Here is a 20,039-nt window from a genome sequence, read left to right as displayed (position 1 = left end):
CCGTGGGTGACATTGGACACCCGTGGGTGACACTAGAGCACCCGTGGGTGACACTGGAGCACCCGTAGGTGACACTGGAGCACCCGTGGGTGACACTAGAGCACCCGTGGGTGCCCGTGGTCCCCCCCCCGTGTCCTCCCCGGGGTTTCACCCCCCGCAGCCGTGACGTGGGGACCCGACTCCACGCGACCCCCGGCTCACGTGGCTCCTGAGCACCCCCCCCCGTGTCCCCGCCCCGTCTCCCGTGGGCGGTGCCACCGCAGCCGGTGCCGGTGACACCGCGGAGCCGGTACCGGGGGGACACGGGGGGGTCCGGGGGGGGTCAGGGGAGACGGGGGGGTTCCTGGGGGTCCTGGGGTTCCTGGGGGTCCTGGGGGACACGGGTGGGGGGTCCTGGGCGTCCTGGGGGGGGGGTCGGGGGACACGGGGGGGGGTGCTGGGGGTCCTGGGGGGGGCGGGGGACACGGGGGGGGGTCCTGGGCGTCCTGGGGGGACACGGGGGGGGTCCTGGGGGTCCTGGGGGGGGGGTCGGGGGACACGGGTGGGGGGGTCCTGGGGGGAGACGGGGGGGGGTCCTGGGGGTCCTGGGGGGGGGGTCGGGGACACGGGGGGGGGTCCTGGGGGGACACGGGGTGGGGGGGTGCTGGGGGTTCTGGGGGGGCGGGGGACCCCCGAGGGGGTCCTGGGGGGGGTCGGGGACACGGAGTGGGGGTCCTGGGGTCCTGGGGGGACACGGGGGGGTCCTGGGGGTCCTGGGGGGACACGGAGGGGGTCCTGGGGGTCCTGGGGGGGGTCGGGGGACACGGGGGGGGTCCTGGGCAGGATCGGGGGACACGGCGGGGGGTCCTGGGGTCCTGGGGGGACACGGGGGGGGCTCCTGGGGGGGGGGTCGGGGACACGGGGGGGTCCTGGGGGTCCTGGGGGGGTCGGGGACACGGGGGGGTCCTGGGTGTTCTGGGGGTCCTGGGGGGACACGGGGGGGGGTCCTGGGGGTGCTGGGGGGGGGTCGGGGACACGGGGGGGGGGGCCTGGGGGGGGGGGTCGGGGGCAGTGGGAGGTCCCGGAGTGGGGGGGACCCACTTTGGGGGGGACCCACTTGGGGACGCTGGGCACCGTGTAGGGGGGACAAGGGCCAGCGGTGTCACCCGGTGGGGGACATGGGGACACTTTGAGGTGGGGGGGGGGGGCGGAAAACGCGTGTGGAGGGAGCTGGGAATGGGGGGGGGTGGGGGACAAGTGGCACCAGGGACAAGGGACATTGTGTGTCCCCCCCCCCCCCCGCCCCAGGAGCTGCTGTCACTGTCGCTGTCATTGTCACTGTCACCGCCATGGCCACCCCCCTGCTCAGCAGGGTCCTGCGGGGGGCAGAGGTGAGACACCCGCCCGGCCCCAAAAATGTCACCTGTGGGGCGGCCCCACACCCCGATGGTGACCCCGGGGTGTCCCCAAGGTGGTGGCCCCATAATAATGTCCCCAAGGCGGTGGCCCCATGTTGGTGGCCCCAGTCACAGTGTCCCCAAGGTGGTGGCACCATAATAATGTCCCCAAGGCGGTGGCCCCACGTTGGTGGCCCCTGTCACAGTGTCCCCAAGGTGGTGGCACCATAATAATGTCCCCAAGGCGGTGGCCCCACGTTGGTGGCCCCAGTCACAGTGTCCCCAAGGTGGTGGCACCATCATGGTGGCCCCGTCATAGTGTCCCCAAGGTGGTGGCCCCATCATCGTGTCCCCAAGGTGGTAGCCCCATGTTGGTGGCCCCATCCTAATGTCCCCAAGGTGGTGGCACCATCATGGTGGCACCATCTTGGTGGCCCCAAGGTGGTGGCACCATCATGGTGGCCCCATCATAGTGTCCCCAAGGTGGTGGCCCCATAATAATGTCCCCAAAGCGGTGGCCCCATGTTGGTGGCCCCAGTCACAGTATCCCCAACGTGGTGGCACCATCATGGTGGCCACGTCGTAGTGTCCCCAAAGTGGTGGCCCCGTAATAATGTCCCCAAGGTGGTGGCACCATCATGGTGGCCCCATCATAGTGTCCCCAAGGTGGTGGCCCCATCCTAGTGTCCCCAAGGTGGTGGCACCATCATGGTGGCCCCAGTCACAGTGTCCCCAAGGTGGTGGCCCCATCCTAGTGTCCCCAAGGTGGTGGCACCATCATGTTGGCCCCATCATAGTGTCCCCAAAGTGGTGGCCCCATAATAATGTCCCCAAGGTGGTGGCACTCTCATGGTGGCCCCAGTCACAGTGTCCCCAAGGTGGTGGCCCCATCCTAGTGTCCCCAAGGTGGTGGCACCATCATGGTGGCCCCATCATAATGTCCCTAAGGTGTTGTCCCCACGTTGGTGGCCCCATGGTGGTGTCCCCGTGGTGGTGTCCCCACGGCGGTTGTGACCCCGTGGCCGTGTCCCCACACTGTCCCCTCCCCACAGGAACGCTCGGCCCAGGCCACCCTCGCCGCGTGGCACCAGTATCGTCACGAGTGTCACCTGCGCCTGCGCCTCGAGCCCCCAGCACCCGGTGAGTGGGGACACTTGGGGACAATGGGGACAGCCTGATCCTGGTGAGAAGGGATGGGTTGGGGACACTTGGGGACAATGGGGACTCTTGGGGACAATGGGGACACCCTGACCCCCACTGCCCGGTGAATGGGGATGGGTTGGGGACTCTTGGGGACACTTGGGGACTCTTGGGGACAATGGGGACACCCTGACCCCCCACTGCCCGGTGAACGGGGATGGGTTGGGGACACTTGGGGACAATGGGGACTCTTGGGGACAATGGGGACACCCTGATCCCGGTGAGAAGGGATGGGTTGGGGACACTTGGGGACAATGGGGACTCTTGGGGACAATGGGCACACCCTGACCCCCACTGCCCAGTGAGCAGGGATGGGTTGGGGACACTTGGGGACAATGGGGACACCCTGACCACCACTGCCCGGTGAATGGGGATGGGTTGGGGACACTTGGCGACAATGGGGACTCTTGGGGACAATGGGGACACCCTGACCCCCCACTGCCCGGTGAACGGGGATGGGTTGGGGACACTTGGGGACAATGGGGACTCTTGGGGACAATGGGGACACCCTGATCCCGGTGAGAAGGGATGGGTTGGGGACACCTGGGGACAATGGGGACTCTTGGGGACAATGGGGACACCCTGACCCCCACTGCCCGGTGAACGGGGATGGGTTGGGGACACTTGGGGACAATGGGGACTCTTGGGGACAATGGGGACACCCTGACCCCCCACTGCCCGGTGAATGGGGATGGGTTGGGGACACCTGGGGACACTTGGGGACACCGTGCCACCAGGACCCGTCTGCAACCGCACGTTCGACATGTACGCCTGCTGGGGGGACGGTGTCCCCAACAGCACCGTCACCGTCCCCTGTCCCTGGTACCTGCCCTGGCACCATCGAGGTAACCGGGGCGGCGAGTGGCACCCACCTGGGTGACACGGGTGACGCGCCCCGGGGGTGACGTGGGGCCGCGGCGTCGCAGTGCAGGGCGGGGTGGTGACGCGGCGCTGCGGCCCCGATGGCACTTGGGTGACAGACGAGACGGGGCGGCCGTGGCTGGACCACACACCGTGCGAGGACACGCGGGGGGACCTGGAGCTGCAGGTGGGACCCTGGGGACACGGGGGGACGTGGGGACATTGGGGGACATGGGGACATTGGGGGACATGGGGACATGGGGGACACTGGGGACACTGGGGACATGGGGACACAGGGGGACACTGGGGACACGGGGGACACTGGGGACATGGGAGGACATGGGGACATTGGGGGACATGGGGACATGGGGGGACACTGGGGACATGGGGGGATATGGGGGACACTGGGGACACAGGGGGACACCGGGGGACATGGGGGGACACGGGGGGACATGGGGGACACTGGGGACATGGGGACATTGGGGGACATGGGGACATGGGGGACACTGGGGACACGGGGGACACTGGGAACACGGGGGGACATGGGGACACGGGGGGACACTGGGGACATGGGGGACACTGGGGACACGGGGGGACATGGGGACACTGGGGACACGGGGGACACTGGGGACACTGGGGACGCAGGGGAACACCGGGGGACATGGGGGGACACTGGGGACATGGGGGACACCGGGGACATGGGGGGACATGGGGACACGGGGGACACAGGGGGACACCGGGGGACATAGGGGGACACGGGGGGACATGGGGACATGGGGACATGGGGGACACTGGGGACACGGGGGGACACTGGGGACATGGGGACATGGGGGGACATGGGGGACACTGGGGACATGTGGGGGACAAGGGGGGGTGGGGGGGACACTGGGGGGACATTTGGGACATGGGGGGACACTGTGGCCACTGGGAGGACACAGGGGGCCATCGGGGGCCATGGGGGGACACTGGGGGACATAGGGTCACACTGGGGACATGGGGGTGACCTGGTGGCCATGGGGTGACACCGGATGTCCCGGGGTGCCACAGGGTGCTGTGGGGTGACACGAGGTGACACGGGGAGCTGCGGGTGCCACACTGTCCCTTGTGCCCCTCTGCTGTCACCCGTGCCACCGCTGTGCCACACGCCGTGACCCGCGCTGTCCCTTGTCCCCCGCCGTGCCACCCCCGGTGCCACCCGCCGTCCCTTGTCCCCCGCTGCGCCGTGTCCCCTGTGCCACCCCGCGCCACGTGCCACCCCGCGCCACGTGTCACCCCCCGCGTCGTGTGGCGCCACATGTGTCACCCCCCCCGGCGCTGGGTCGTGCTGCGCCGCGGGACACGTGTGACAAACGTGACGCGCCCCGGGCTGTGCCGCGTCCCATGTCACCGCGCCGTGTGTCACCATGCCCCCTCCCCATCCCTTGTCCCCCCTCCCTGTCCCCTCCGTCCCCCCGTCCCCTCCCTGTCCCTGTCCCCCCTCCCTGTCCCTTGTCCCCTGTCCCCATGATGTCCCCATGATGTCCCCTGTCCCCTCCCCATCCCCATGTCCCCATGTCCCTGTGCCCCCTCCCTGTCCCTTGTCCCCTGTCCCCTCCCTGTCCCCATGTCCCCATGATGTCCCCACAATGTCCGCATGATGTCCCCATGATGTCCCCGTCCCCTCCCTGTCCCCATGTCCCCACGATGTCCCCATCCCCCCATACCCGTGTCCCCACGATGTCCCCACGATGTCCCCATCCCCTCCCTGTCCCCATGTCCCCACAATGTCCCCACGATGTCCCCTGTCCCCTCCCTGTCCCCGTGTCCCCACGATGTCCCCACGATGTCCCCACGATGTCCCTATCCCCCCCATCCCCATGTCCCCACGATGTCCCCACGATGTCCCTGTCCCCTCCCTGTCCCCATGTCCCCACGGCACCCCCACGATGTCCCCACGATGTTCCCATCCCCCCCCATCCCCATGTCCCCACGATGTCCCCACGATGTCCCCACGATGTCCCCGTCCCCCCCCATCCCCATGTCCCCACGATGTCCCCATGATGTCCCCGTCCCCCCCATCCCCATGTCCCCACGATGTCCCCACGATGTCCCCGTCCCCCCCCATCCCCATGTCTCCACGATGTCCCCACCCCCCCCATCCCCGTGTCCCCACAATGTCCCCACGATGTCCCCGTCCCCCCCCATCCCCATGTCCCCACAATGTCCCCACGATGTCCCCGTCCCCCCCCATCCCCATGTCCCCACGCCGTCCCCACGATGTCCCCGTGTCCCCGCAGCGTCACGCGTGGCTCCTGGAGCAGTTCCGCCTCCTCTACACCGTGGGTTACTCCGTGTCCCTCGTCGCCCTCGTCCTCGCTCTGCTCCTCCTCCTCCTCTTCAGGTACCGCCGGGGCGGGGGGCACCCATGGGTGCCAGGGGGTGCTGTCGCCCCCCCCCCAGCCCGCGTCCCTTTGTCCCCGCAGGCGCCTGCGGTGCACGCGGAACGTCATCCACGCCAACCTGTTCGCGTCCTTCGTGCTGCGGGCGGGCGCCATCCTGGCCAGGGACTCCTTGCTGGGACGTCACCTGCGGCCCTGGGGACACGGGGACCCCGGGGACATGGCGGCGGAGCAGGTGGGGACGTCCCTGGGGGCACCCATGGATGGGGGGGGATCTATAGGGTGTGGGGACACCCATGGGTGGGGGGGGAATCTATAGGGTGTGGGGACACCCATGGGTGGGGGGGGATCTATAGGGTGTGGGGACACCCATGGGTGGGGGGGGGGGATCTATAGGGTGTGGGGACACCCATGGGTGGGGGGGGGACCTATAGGGTGTGGGGACACCCATGGGGGGGGTGGGGATCTATAGGGTGTGGGGACACCCATGGGTAGGGGGGGATCTATAGGGTGTGGGGACACCCATGGGTGGGGGGGGGATCTATAGGGTGTGGGGACACCCATGGGTGGGGGGGGGATCTATAGGGTGTGGGGACACCCATGGGTGGGGGGGGGGATCTATAGGGTGTGGGGACACCCATGGGTGGGGGGGGGGATCTATAGGGTGTGGGGACACCCATGGGTGGGGGGGGATCTATAGGGTGTGGGGACACCCATGGGTGGGGGGGGATCTATAGGGTGTGGGGACACCCATGGGTGGGGGGGGGGATCTATAGGGTGTGGGGGCACCCATGGGTGGGGGGGGGGATCTATAGGGTGTGGGGACACCCATGGGTGGGGGGGGATCTATAGGGTGTGGGGACACCCATGGGTGGGGGGGGGATCTATAGGGTGTGGGGACACCCATGGGGGGGGGGGGGGGGATCTATAGGGTGTGGGGACACCCATGGGGGGGGGGGGATCTATAGGGTGTGGGGACACCCATGGGTGGGGGGGGGGATCTATAGGGTGTGGGGACACCCATGGGTGGGGGGGGATCTATAGGGTGTGGGGGCACCCATGGGTGGGGGGGATCTATAGGGTGTGGGGGCACCCATGGGTGGGGGGGATCTATAGGGTGTGGGGGCACCCATGGGTGGGGGGGGATCTATAGGGTGTGGGGACACCCATGGGTGGGGGGGGGATCTATAGGGTGTGGGGGCACCCATGGGTGGGGGGGGATCTATGGGGTGTGGGGGCACCCATGGGTGGGGGGGGGATCTATAGGGTGTGGGGACACCCATGGGTGGGGGGGGGATCTATAGGGTGTGGGGACACCCATGGGGGGGGGGGATCTATAGGGTGTGGGGGCACCCATGGGTGGGGGGGGATCTATGGGGTGTGGAGACACCCATGGGTGGGGGGGGGGGATCTATAGGGTGTGGGGACACCCATGGCGGGGGGGGGGATCTATAGGGTGTGGGGACACCCATGGGTGGGGGGGGGGATCTATAGGGTGTGGGGACACCCATGGGTGGGGGGGGGATCTATAGGGTGTGGGGGCACCCATGGGTGGGGGGGGATCTATAGGGTGTGGGGGCACCCATGGGTGGGGGGGGGAATCTATAGGGTGTGGGGACACCCATGGGTGGGGGGGGAGATCTATAGGGTGTGGGGACACCCATGGGTGGGGGGGGGGATCTATAGGGTGTGGGGACACCCATGGGTGGGGGGGGGATCTATAGGGTGTGGGGGCACCCATGGGTGGGGGGGGATCTATAGGGTGTGGGGACACCCAGGGGTGGGGGGGGGATCTATAGGGTGTGGGGGCACCCATGGGTGGGGGGGGGGATCTATAGGTTGTGGGGACACCCATGGGTGGGGGGGGGAATCTATAGGGTGTGGGGACTCCCATGGGTGGGGGGGGAGATCTATAGGGTGTGGGGGCACCCATGGGTGGGGGGGGGAGATCTATAGGGTGTGGGGGCACCCATGGGTCGGGGGGGATCTATAGGGTGTGGGGACACCCATGGGGGGGGGGGGGGGGATCTATAGGGTGTGGGGGCACCCATGGGTGGGGGCACAAGGGGTTTGGAGGAAGCCATGGGGGGTGAGAACCTCCCTGGGGGGCACCCATGGGTGATGGGGGGCACCCGTGCGGGGGTTACCCAAGAAGGGGAGCACCCATGGGTGGAGGCTGGTGCCACCACCCTCTTGGTGTCACCCCAACGTTGGTGCCACCATGACCTTGGTGTCACCCCAGTCTTGGCCCCACCATGACACTGGTCCCACCAAGGTCTTGGTGCCACCACCCTCTTGATCCCATCACGATCTTGATGTCACCTGAGTGTTGGTGCCACCATGGTCTTGGTGTCACCCTAATGTTGGTGCCACCAACATCTTGGTTCCATCATGATCTTGGTGCCACCACCATCTTGGTCCCATCACCACCTTGGTGTCACCATGATGCTGGTACCACCATGACCTTGGTGTCACCCCAGCCTTGGCCCCACCATGACACTGGTCCCACCAAGGTCTTGGTGCCACCACCCTCTTGATCCCATCACGATCTTGATGTCACCTGAGTGTTGGTGCCACCATGGTCTTGGTGTCACCCTAATGTTGGAGCCACCAACATCTTGGTCCCACCAAGGTCTTGGTGCCACCATGATCCCAGTGTCACTATGGTCTTGGTGTCATCCTTATGTTGGTGTCACCACCATCTTGGTGCCATCACCACCTTGGTGCCACCACGATCCTAGTGTCACCATGGTCTTGGTGTCACCCTAATGTCGGTGCCACCACCGTCTTGGTCCCATCATGATCTTGGTCCCACCACCATCTTGGTCCCACCAAGGTCTTGGTGCCACCACTATCTTGGTTCCACCAAGGTCTTGGTGCCACCACCATCTTGGTTCCACCAAGGTCTTGGTGCCACCACTATCTTGGTCCCACCAAGGTCTTGGTGCCACCACCATCTTGGTCCCACCAAGGTCTTGGTGTCACCACTATCTTGGTCCCATCATGATCTTGGTGCCACCACCATCTTGGTCCCACCAAGGTCTTGGTGCCACCACCATCTTGGTTCCACCAAGGTCTTGGTGCCACCACTATCTTGGTCCCACCAAGGTCTTGGTGCCACCACCATCTTGGTCCCACCAAGGTCTTGGTGCCACCACTATCTTGGTCCCATCATGATCTTGGTGCCACCACCATCTTGGTCCTATCACAATCTTGGTGTCACCCCAGCGTTGATCCCACCATGGTCTTGGTGTCACCCTAATGTTGGTGCCACCACCATCCTAGCGTCACCCCGGTGTTGATCCCATCACGCTCTTGGTGCCACCATGACCTTGGTCCCACCACGCTCTTGGTGCCACCATGTCCCCGGTGTCCCCGTGTCCCCAGGCGGTGACCGGCTGCCGCCTGGCGCAGGTTGTCACCCAGTACTGCGTGGGTGCCAACTATGGGTGGCTCTTGGCCGAGGGACTTTTCCTGCACAAGCTCCTGGTGCTGGTGACGTTCTCGGGCCAGCGCTGCCTCCCGGCTTTCCTGCTGCTGGGCTGGGGTGGGTGTCCCCAAGTGTCCCCAGGGTGTCCCTGTCCCCATTCCCCTCTCCCAGAGGTGTCCCCAGGGGAATCCCCGGTCCCTGAGGGTGTCCCCATCCCTGTCATGTCCCCAAATGTGTCCCCAGGGGTGTCCCCAAGTGTCCCCAGGGTGTCCCTGTCCCCATTCCCCTCTCCCAGAGGTGTCCCCAGGGGAATCCCAGGTCCCTGAGGGTGTCCCCAGGGTGTCCCCAAGGGAATCCCCTGTCCCTGAGGGTGTCCCCAAGTGTCCCCAGGGTGTCCCTAAGGGAATCCCTTGTCCCTGAGGGTGTCCCCAAGTGTCCCCAGGGGAACCCCCTGTCCCTGAGGGTGTCCCCAAGTGTCCCCAGGGTGTCCCCAGGGGAACCCCCTGTCCCTGAAGGTGTCCCCAAGTGTCCCCAGGTTGTCCCCAAGGGAGTCCCCTGTCCTGCGGGTGTCCCCAAGTGTCCCCAGGGTGTCCCCAAGGGAATCCCCTGTCCTGCGGGTGTCCCCAAGTGTCCCCCAGTGTCCCCAGGGGAATCCCCTGTCCTGCGGGTGTCCCCAGGTGTCCCCAAGGGAATCCCCTGTCCCTGAGGGTGTCCCCAAGTGTCCCCCAGTGTCCCCAGGGGAATCCCCTGTCCCTGAGGGTGTCCCCATCCCTGTCATGTCCCCAGATGTGTCCCCAGGGGTGTCCCCAAGTGTCCCCAGGGTGTCCCCATCCCCATTCCCCTCTCCCAGAGGTGTCCCCAGGGGAATCCCTGGTCCCTGAAGGTGTCCCCAGGGTGTCCCCAAGGGAATCCCCTATCCCTGAGGGTGTCCCCAAGTGTCCCCAGGGTGTCCCCAAGGGAATCCCCTATCCCCGAGGGTGTCCCCAAGTGTCCCCAAGGGAATCCCTTGTCCCCGCGGGTGTCCCCATCCTTGTCATGTCCCCAAATATGTCCCTGCAGGTGTTGTCCCCAACTGTGTCCCCATCCCTGTCACGTCCCCAGATGTGTCCCCAGGGCTGTCCCTGTCCCCATCTGCCCCTCCAGGGGTGTCCTTGTCCCCATTCCCCCCCTGCCCCCAAGGCGTGTGCCCAAGGGAATCCCCTGTCCCCAAGAGTGTCCCCAAGTGTCCCTGTCCCCCCAGGTGCTCCCGTCCTCTTCGTGGTCCCCTGGGTGGTGGCACGTGCCCTCTACGAGAACGAAGGGTGAGGCCACCGTCACCGCGTCCCCGCTTTGTCACCTCCCTTCCCCGCCCCGCCCGGGGACGCCACTGTCCCCACGGCGGTGCCACCGGCGTCCCCAAGAAGGTGACACGAGTGTCCCCGACGCAGGTGCTGGGAGAGGAACGAGAAGGCAGCGGTTTGGTGGATCATCCGCTGTCCCATCCTGGTGGCCGTGGCGGTGGGTGGCATTGTCCCCAAGCCCTCCTGGTGGCGATGTCAGCACGCCGGTGACATCGCGGCGTCACCCGCCGCTGTCCCCAGGTGAACTTCGTGGTGTTCGTGCGCATCGTCCGCATCTTGGTGGCCAAAGTCCGGGCGCACCAGGTGGCCCGTGGGGACACCAGGCTCAGGTGGGGACATCGCGGGGTTGGGGGGGGACACGGGTGGCACCGAGTGGCCTTGTCCCCGTCGTGTCCTCGTGGTGGCCCCGGGGTGTCTTTGTGGCCACTGTGTCCCCTGGTGTGTCCCTGAGTGTGTCCCCAGCCCTCTTGTGTCCCCAAATCTGTCCCCAAGAGTGTCCCCAAGTGTGTCCCCAAGTGTGGCCCTGTCCCCATAGCAGCCCAAGGGTGTCCCCATAGCAGCCCAAGGGTGTCCCCAAGAGTGTCCCCAAGTGTGTCCCCAAGTGTGGCCCTGTCCCCATAGCAGCCCAAGGGTGTCCCCAAGAGTGTCCCCAAGTGTGTCCCCAAGTGTGTCCCTGTCCCCAGAACACCCCAAATGTGTCCCTCAGAGTTGTCCCCAAACGTGTCCCCAACCCTGTCGTGTCCCCGAGTGTGTCCCCATCCCTGTGTTGTCCCCAAGTGTGTCCCTGAGTGTGTCCCCATTGCCGTCATGTCCCCAGATGTGTCCCCAAGTGTGTCCCTGTCCCCATAGCAGCCCAAGAGTGTCCCCAAGAGTGTCCCCAAGTGTGTCCCCAAGTGTGGCCCTGTCCCCATAGCAGCCCAAGGGTGTCCCCAAGAGTGTCCCCAAGTGTGTCCCCAAGTGTGTCCCTGTCCCCAGAACAGCCCAAGAGTGTCCCCAAGTGTGTCCTCAAATGTGTCCCCATCCCTGTCATGTCCCCAAATGTGTCCCCAGGTGTGTCCCCGAGTGTGTCCCCAGCCCTGGTGTGTCCCCATCTCTGCGGTGTCCCCAAATGTGTCCCTGTCCCCATAACACCCCAAGTGTGTCCCCAGCCCCATCATGATCCCGGGCGTGTCCCTGCGTCCCCATGCCTGTTGTGTCCCCAGAAGTGTCCCCAGCCCTGTCGTGTCCCCAAGCGTGTCCTCAAGCGCATCCCTGTCCCCATAACACCCCAAGTGTGTCCCCAGCCCTGGTGTGTCCCCAAAGTGTGTCCCCAAAGGTGTCTCTGTTCCTGTATTGCCACCAAAGTGGGGCCCTGGGGGTGTCCCCGGGGGTGTCCCCAATGTCCCCAATGTCCCCTCCCAGGCTGGCCCGCTCGACGCTGACGCTGATCCCGCTCCTGGGGGTGCACGAGGTGGCGTTCGCGCTGGCAGGGGAGGGACAAGGTGGGGACACCCCCCGGCTGGTGCGGCTCTGCCTGCAGCTGCTGCTGTCGTCGTCACAGGTTGGGGACATTGGGGACATTGGGGACAGGGGGGATATGGGGGACATTGGGGACATGGGGGATCGGGGGACAGGGAGGATATTTGGGACAACGGGGACATTGGGGCCATGGGGGACATTAGGGACAATGGGGACATGGGGGACATTAGGGACATAAATGACAATGGGGACATGGGGGACATAGGGGACAATGGGGACATGGGAGACATGGGGGACATGGGGGACATAAGGGACATTGAGGGGACACCCAGCAGCTGCTGCTGTCGTCGTCACAGGTTGGGGACATTGGGGACAGGGGGGATATGGGGGACATTGGGGACATGGGGGATATGGGGGACCTGGGGGACATAAGAGACAATGGGGACATGGGGGACATTAGGGACATTGGGGACATGGGGACATAGGGGACATTGGGGAAAATTGGGACATGTGAGACATGGGGGACATGGGGGACATTGGGGACAATGGGGACATGGGGGACATTAGGGACATTGGGGACGTGGGGACATTGGGGAAAATTGGGACATGGGAGACATGGGGGACATAAGGGACATTGTGGGGACACCCAGCAGCTGCTGCTGTCATCGTCACAGGTTGGGGACATTGGGGACATGGGGGATATGGGGGACATTGGGGGGACATGGGGTACGACGGGGACATTGGGGACATGGGGACATAGGGGACATAGGGGACAATGGGGACATGGGAGACATGGGGGACATGGGGGACATTGGGGACAATGGGGACATGGGGGACATTAGGGACATTGGGGACGTGGGGACATTGGGGAAAATTGGGACATGGGAGACATGGGGGACATAAGGGACATCGTGGGGACACCCAGCAGCTGCTGCTGTCATCGTCACAGGTTGGGGACATTGGGGACATGGGGGACATTGGGGATCTGGGGGACATGGAGGATATTTGGGACAACAGGGACATTGGGGACGTGGGGGACATGGGAGACATGGGGGACATGGGAGACATGGGGGACATGGGGGACATTACGGACATTGGGGACATGGGGACATTGGGGAAAATTGGGACATGGGAGACATGGGGGACATGGGGGACGTAAGGGACATTGGGGGGACACCCAGCAGCTGCTGCTGTCGTCGTCACAGGCTGGGGACATGGGGGATATGGGGGACATTGGGGGGACATGGGGTACGACGGGGACATTGGGGACATTTGGGACAGGGGGGATATGGGGGACATGAGGGACAATGGGGACATTGGGGACATGGGGACATAGGGGACATAGGGGACAATGGGGACATGGGAGACATGGGGGACATGGGGGACATTGGGGACAATGGGGACATGGGGGACATTAGGGACATTGGGGACATGGGGACATTGGGGAAAATTGGGACAAGGGAGACATGGGGGACATGGGGGACATAAGGGACATTGGGGGGACACCCAGCAGCTGCTGCTGTCGTCATCACAGGTTGGGGACACTGGGGACATTGGGGACATGGGGACATAGGGGACAATGGGGACATGGGAGACATGGGGGACAGGGGGGACATAAGGGACATTGAGGGGACACCCAGCAGCTGCTGCTGTCATCGTCACAGGTTGGGGACATTGGGGACATTGGGGACATTTGGGACAGGAAGGGGACATGGCGGGGACAAATGGGGGGCAAGGGGGGACAACTGGGGACATGGGGGGGATATGGGGAGAACAGGGAGGGGGACAGTTAGGGACTTGGGGTGACACCCAGCAACTGCTGGTGTCATTGTCACAGGTCCGGGGACATTGGAGACAGTTGGGGACAATGCAGGGGGGGACAATTGGGGACCCTTGGGGACTTATAGGGGACAAAGGGGGACATGGGAGGACATGAGGACATAGGGGGATAATTTGGGACATGGGGACATGGGGACAATTGGGACGTGGCGGGGACATAATTTGGGACATGGGGGGAACAGGGTGAGACAATTGGGGACAATGGGGGATACGGGAGGGACATGAGGGGACAATCGTCCCCATGTCGCAAACTATCCCGTGTCCCCCGTCCCCCCATGACCTCCCATGTCCCCATGTCCCCCATGTCCCCCCACATTCCCTCATGTCCTCCATGTCCCCCCACGTCCCCATGTCCCCTCATGTCCCCATGTCCCCCCATGTCCCCATGTCCCCCGCGTCCCCCCATGTCCCCTCATGTCCCCTCATGTCTCCAATTATCCCCCCACGTCCCCATGTCCCCCCATGTCCCCATGTCCCCATGTCCTCTCATGTCCCCCCATTTCCTCAATTTTCGCCCTATGTCCCCCCACGACCCCATGTCCCCATGTCCCCCGCGTCCCCCCATGTCCCCCCACGTCCCCATGTCCCCCCATGTCCCCATGTCCCCCACGTCCCCCATGTCCCCATGTCCCCCATGTCCCCAATTATCCCCCCATGTCCCCATGTCCCCCCATGTCCCCATGTCCCCCATGTCCCCCCATGTCCCCATGTCCCCCACGTCCCCATGTCCCCCCATGTCCCCATGTCCCCAATTATCCCCCCACGTCCCCATGTCCCCCCATGTCCCCATGTCCCCCATGTCCCCCCACATCCCCAATTATCCCCCCACGTCCCCATGTCCCCCCATGTCCCCATGTCCCCAATTATCCCCCCACGTCCCCATGTCCCCCCATGTCCCCATGTCCCCCATGTCCCCCCACATCCCCAATTATCCCCCCACGTCCCCATGTCCCCTCATGTCCCCATGTCCCCCACGTCCCCATGTCCCCCCATGTCCCCATGTCCCCCATGTCCCCCCACGTCCCCAATTATCCCCCCACGTCCCCATGTCCCCCCATGTCCTCCCATGTCCCCATGTCCCCATGTCCCCCATGTCCCCAATTATCCCCCCACGTCCCCATGTCCCCCCATGTCCTCCCATGTCCCCATGTCCCCCCATGTCCCCCATGTCCCCATGTCCTCCCAATGTCCCCATGTCCCCCATGTCCCCATGTCCTCCCAATGTCCCCATGTCCCCATGTCCCCATGTCCCCCCATGTCCCCATGTCCCCCCATGTCATGTCCCCCCAGGGTCTCGTCGTCAGCATCCTCTACTGCTTCGTCAACAAGGAGGTGCGTCCTATCGCGACACGGCGATGTCACGATGTCACGACTCGGGGTGCGGGGGGGGACACATCGTGACGTCCCGTGTCCCCGTGTCCCCCCCAGGTGCAGGCTGAGGTTCGGCGGGGGTGGCAGCGCTGGCGCTGGGGGGTCACCCCCCCCCCGGGCCCCCTCCCCACCCCGGGGAGGGACCCCAAGGCCGAGAGCTGCTGCTGAGGGGGGGGCACCCATGGGTGCTGGGGGGACACCAGGGTCCTAAAAGCTTTCTTTTTTTTGGGGGGGGGGGGGGGGGGTTCCCTGTCACCCATGGGTGCTGGGGGGGACCCCAAGGGTCCTAAAATCCTTTGGGGGGGGGGGGGTCTCTTTCACCTTTGGGGTCTCGATGTGGGGGGTTTCCTGTCACCCATGGGTGCTGGGGGGGTCCCAAGGGTTCTAAAATCCTTTGGGGGGGGTCCCTGTCACCCATGGGTGCTGGGGGGGTCCCAAGGGTCCTAAAATCCTTTGGGGGGGGTCCCTGTCACCCATGGGTGCTGGGGGGGTCCCAAGGGTCCTAAAATCCTTTAGGGGGGGTCCCTGTCACCCATGGGTGCTGGGGGGGTCCCAAGGGTCCTAAAAGCCTTTGGGTGCTGGGGGGGGGGGGGGGCGGTCCCTGTCACCTTTGGGGTCTTGGGGGGGTCCCTGTGACCTTTGGGTGCTTGGGGGGGGGACTCCAAGGGTCCTAAAATCCTTTAGGGGGGGTCCCTGTCACCCATGGGTGCTGGGGGGGACCCCAAGGGCCCTAAAAGCCTTTGGGGGGGGGTCTCTATCACCTTTGGGGTCTCGAGGTGGGGGGTTTCCTGTCACCCATGGGTGCTGGGGGGGTCCCAAGGGTCCTAAAATCCTTTGGGGGGGGTCCCTGTCACCTTATGGTGCTGGGGGGGCTGTCCCAGAGGTGTCCCCCTAAAGCAACACGTGTGACACCCACGAGCGTCACCCGTGGGTGTCACTTCTTGGGGCGGGGGGCGGCCAGAAGCGCCTCTGCGCATGCGCGGGGCGGGGAACCAGGACTACAACTCCCATCACGCCCCGCGGCACACGCGCGGGGCCGTCAGCCAGCGGACTACAACTCCCAGCGTCCCCCCGCGCGGCGCATGCGCGGAGCGCGGCGCGGCCTGCGCGCCTGCGCGGGGGGGCACCCCGGAAGCGGCGCGGAGAGGCGGAGCGGCCGCGCCCGGCACCTGCCCGGTGAGCGGGGGAGGGGCGGCGGCTCCGGGCGGGGCCCGGGGCGGCGCGGGGTGCGGAGCGTGGCGGGGGGGGGATGGATCGCGCCGGGGCGCCGCGGTGGCGGTGGCGGAGCCGCCCGGGCCGGCGCTCGGTAGCGGCCGCGGGGCCGGTTGGGCCGCGGGTCCTGGGGAATTGGGGGGGGGGGGGGGAAGCGGCGTCTCCCACTCGTCACGCACGGCGCGGGGGGGGGGGGCGGCGGGGCGGGCGTGTGTGTCCTCCACGCCTCGTGTGACGGCGGCTGGCAGGGACGGGCCTCGCCGCGCCGCACCAGGGGCAGCGGCTCCGCGTCCCCCCCGCAAACCGGGACACCCCCCCCGCCGCGCCCCGGTGGGACCGTCCCGCTGGCCACGCCCCCCCGCTGGCCACGCCCCCCGCTGGCCACGCCCCGCGCTGTCCGCCGTCCATATATGGGCATGGCCCGAACGCGGCTCCCTGATTGGCCGCCGCCTGGCGCGCTGGAGCCTGTCAGCGAACGGCTGCCGCCCGCCGGGCGTTAAAAGAGGCGGGGCCGGCGGGCCCCACCCTTGCGGGCGGCGGTGCCGCTTTAAGGGCGGGGGGGGCGTTTCCCCGCCGGTGAGGGGGCGGGGCTTCGGGGGTTGTGGGCGGGGCCTCCAGGGCGAGGGGCGGGGCGTGCGGCTCCGCATTGTCCCCATAATGTCACCTATAGCCCCATACTGTTCCTATATTGCCCCCTACTGTCCCCGATATCCCCACACTGCTCCTGAACTGTCCCCATACTGTCTCCTATAGCCCCATATTGTCCCCACCAGCCCCGTACTGTCCCCGTATTGTCCCCAATAGCCCCAAACTGTCCCCATATTGTCCCCACCAGCCCCAAATTGTCCCCGCACTGTCCCCATGTTGTTCCTGTACTGACCCTACCAGCCCCATATTGTCCCCACCAGCCCCATACTGTCCCCAAACTGTCCCTGTACTGTCCCCGTATTGTCCCCATCAACCCTAAATTGTCCCCAAACTGTCCCCATATTGTCCCCATCAACCCTATACTGTCCCCAAACTGTCCCCATCAACCCCATATTGTCCCCAAACTGTCCCTGTACTGTCCCCGTATTGTCCCCATCAACCCTAAATTGTCCCCAAACTGTCCCCATCAACCCCATATTGTCCCCAAACTGTCCCTGTACTGTCCCCATATTGTCCCCATCAGCCCCATACTGTCCACATATTGTCCCCAAACTGTCCCCGTACTGTCCCCATATTGTACCCCCCAGCCCCACACTGTCCCCGTACTGTCCCCATATTGTCCCCCCCAGCCCCATACTGTCCCCGTACTGTCCCCACCAGCCCCATACCGTCCCCATATTGTCCCCACCAGCCCCAAACGATCCCTATTTTGTCCCCACCAGCCCCACGCTGTCCCTACCAACCCCATAGTGTCCCCATATTGTCCCCAAACTGTCCCCACCAGCCCCACTAACGTTCTTCTCTCTCCTCCAGGCCCGGACCCATCCCCGGCGTCCCCGGCGTCCCCGGTGCTGCCATGCGGCCCTGATGGAGCCCAACGCCGTCCCCCACCTCCAGCTCTGGTGTCCCCGGCCCTTCGGCACCTACACCCAAAACAAACCATGTCCCCCCCCCGGCGCCGCCAAAAAACCCTTCGCCTGCCGCCCCCCGCAAGAAGCCACCGGCGGCCCCACCGAAAACACCCCCCCGCCCCCCGCCGGTGGCCCCGATGGCCCCGACGTCCCCCCGGTGCCGCCAGACGAGGGGCGGGTGCTGCTGGACACCTGGTACGTCATCAAACCCGGCAACACCAAGGAGAAAGTGGCTTTTTTCGTGGCGCATCAATGCGGCGGCGGCGCCGGCGGCCGCGCTGGCACCATGAAGGTCAAGGGCAACTGGGGGAGCGACAGCTCCAAAGCCAAACGGCGCCGGCGCTGCCACGACCCCGCCAAAGGCAAAGCGGCCCCGGCGCGGGCCGGTGACAGCGGGGACGTCCCCGACTTGCTGTCGGTGGCCGAGATGGTGGCGCTGGTGGAGCAGCGGACGGCACTGGCCCTGCAGAGCTTCCCCCGGCCCTGCGGCGTCGTGGTGGAAACCGGCGACGCCAAAACGTCGAGCGGCGCCGACTGCAGCCGCGTGGCTGAGGCCGTCGCCCACTTCGAGTCGCGGCACCGGGGCGGCGCCGACGCGGCCGCGCAGCCCAATGGTTTGTGCCGCCCGGTCGGCGAACGCGGCGCCGCCGCGGCGGCGGCGGCGCCCGGCGAGGTGCGGATCGCCTTCCGCATCTCCGGCGGGGCCGGCGCCGCCGAACCGGGCGCTGCCGGGCGGCCCAATTGCGTCTTTATGAGCTGCGGGACGGGAAACGGCGGCACCGGCGGCCGCGTCAAGGACAAGATCACATGCGACCTTTACCGGCTGATCAGCCCGTCCCGCGACGCGCTGCCCAACAACGTGGAGCTGCTGTTGGCCGGCGCCAAGGGGGACGGCGACGCCCCGGACGCGGGGCCGGGGAGCGCCGGGAAAGCCGAAGCGAGCGAGGCGCCCAACGAGGGGCCGTCGACGTCGCCGCCGCGCGATTGCGCCGCCGGCTTCCACGTGGACGTGGTGGTGACCGGGGTGGTGGATCAGTGCGTGTTCTTCGGCAAGGACAGCGCCAAGAAGGTGACGGAGGAGACGGTTCGGCTGCCCAACCAAGACGAACCCCCCCCGGGGCAGCTTTTCCTGCTCAACGTCCCCGAGGAGCCGCCGGCCGAGGCCGCCGAGGAGCCCCCGGGCGCCCCCGACCCCTCGCTGTGCCGCCTGTACCGCCACGTCTCGCACGATTTCCTGGAGATCCGCTTCAAAATCCAGCGGCTGCTGGAGCCGCGTCAGTACATGCTGCTCCTCCCCGAGCACGTCATGGTGAAGATCTTCAGCTACCTGCCCACCCAGGCCTTGGCCGCGCTCAAATGTTCCTGCCACTACTTCAAATCCATCATCGAGACTTTCGGTGTCCAGGCCACGGATTCGCGGTGGAACCGGGACCCGCTTTACCGCGACGACCCGTGCAAGCAGTGCAAGAAGCGGTACGAGAAGGGGGACGTGTCGCTGTGCCGCTGGCACCCCAAGCCCTATCACCACGACCTGCCCTACGGCCGCTCCTACTGGATGTGCTGCCGGCGCGGGGACAAGGAGGCGCCCGGGTGCCGCGTGGGGCTGCACGACAACAACTGGGTGCACCCGGCCGGGCGCAGGGAGGACGGGAGGTGAAGGGGACGCTGGGGACACGTTGGGGACGGCGCGGGGGGGGCTGGGCGCGGCGGTTCGGGGGGAAAAGAAGAGGAAAAAAAAGCGGAAAAATGGTGGATTGTGGAGTTTGAAGGGGAAAAGGGGGGGTGGTGTCACCTGGGGGGTGTCCCCCAAGGGCACCTGGGGGGTGTCCCCAAGGAGGGGACATCTGCATTGTCCCCAGGGGGGGTGACATCTTCACTGGGGTGTCCCCAAGGGGGGTGACGTCTGCATTGGGGGGTGTTCCCAAGGGGGGTGGTGACCTCTGGGGTGACGTCCGGTCCGTGCTGACGACCCCATGGGGGGATGACACCCCCATCCAGGGTGACCTCCCCGTCCA

General features: G+C 66.1%; 3 protein-coding genes and 1 pseudogene across 4 annotated transcripts; 2 read left to right on the top strand and 2 right to left on the bottom strand.

Moving 5' to 3' along the window:
- Positions 1 to 230: 230 nt before the first annotated feature.
- Positions 231 to 15,421, top strand: GIPR (gastric inhibitory polypeptide receptor). Its single transcript, XM_065655240.1, has 14 exons — positions 231 to 289; positions 1,288 to 1,370; positions 2,429 to 2,516; positions 3,314 to 3,421; positions 3,503 to 3,624; positions 5,714 to 5,817; positions 5,900 to 6,050; positions 9,203 to 9,362; positions 10,486 to 10,546; positions 10,673 to 10,742; positions 10,826 to 10,914; positions 11,987 to 12,125; positions 15,173 to 15,214; positions 15,311 to 15,421. The coding sequence occupies exons 2-14, from the start codon at positions 1,329 to 1,331 to the stop codon at positions 15,419 to 15,421; spliced, it is 1,287 nt and encodes a 428-aa protein (XP_065511312.1). The 5' UTR covers positions 231 to 289; positions 1,288 to 1,328.
- On the bottom strand, positions 12,489 to 13,699 carry LOC136001166 (uncharacterized; annotated as a pseudogene).
- Positions 15,422 to 16,263: 842 nt separating the features above from the next.
- Positions 16,264 to 17,112, bottom strand: LOC136001047 (proline-rich protein 2-like). Its single transcript, XM_065655094.1, has one exon. The coding sequence runs from the start codon at positions 17,110 to 17,112 to the stop codon at positions 16,264 to 16,266; it is 849 nt and encodes a 282-aa protein (XP_065511166.1).
- FBXO46 (F-box protein 46) lies at positions 16,373 to 19,698 on the top strand. 2 transcript variants are annotated; one of them, XM_065655140.1, is made up of 2 exons: positions 16,373 to 16,429; positions 17,927 to 19,698. In XM_065655140.1, the coding sequence occupies exon 2, from the start codon at positions 17,981 to 17,983 to the stop codon at positions 19,679 to 19,681; it is 1,701 nt and encodes a 566-aa protein (XP_065511212.1). In that variant the 5' UTR covers positions 16,373 to 16,429; positions 17,927 to 17,980; the 3' UTR covers positions 19,682 to 19,698. The 2 variants fall into 2 exon arrangements, with proteins under 2 accessions (XP_065511212.1, XP_065511214.1); XM_065655142.1 differs by lacking the exon at positions 16,373 to 16,429 and adding an exon at positions 16,440 to 16,479.
- The last annotated feature ends 341 nt before the right edge of the window (positions 19,699 to 20,039 follow it).

The sequence above is a fragment of the Caloenas nicobarica genome, chromosome 37 (genome assembly GCF_036013445.1).
Source record: "Caloenas nicobarica isolate bCalNic1 chromosome 37, bCalNic1.hap1, whole genome shotgun sequence".
NCBI lineage: Eukaryota > Metazoa > Chordata > Aves > Columbiformes > Columbidae > Caloenas > Caloenas nicobarica.
The sequence above is the reverse complement of the archived record's forward strand: the minus strand, read 5'-3'. Positions and strand labels throughout refer to the sequence as shown.

What these genes read in the sequence shown, in the direction of transcription:
- FBXO46 (XM_065655140.1), top strand. Translation starts at nt 17,981, where the DNA reads ATGGAGCCCAACGCCGTCCCCCACCTCCAGCTCTGGTGTCCCCGGCCC.
- GIPR (XM_065655240.1), top strand. Translation starts at nt 1,329, where the DNA reads ATGGCCACCCCCCTGCTCAGCAGGGTCCTGCGGGGGGCAGAG. An exon ending in CCTCGAGCCCCCAGCACCCG is followed by an intron (nt 2,517 to 3,313) that starts GTGAGTGGGGAC and finishes CCGTGCCACCAG; the next exon opens with GACCCGTCTGCAACCGCACG. An exon ending in GGGACATGGCGGCGGAGCAG is followed by an intron (nt 6,051 to 9,202) that starts GTGGGGACGTCC and finishes CCGTGTCCCCAG; the next exon opens with GCGGTGACCGGCTGCCGCCT.
- LOC136001047 (XM_065655094.1), bottom strand. Translation starts at nt 17,112, where the DNA reads ATGCGGAGCCGCACGCCCCGCCCCTCGCCCTGGAGGCCCCGCCCACAA.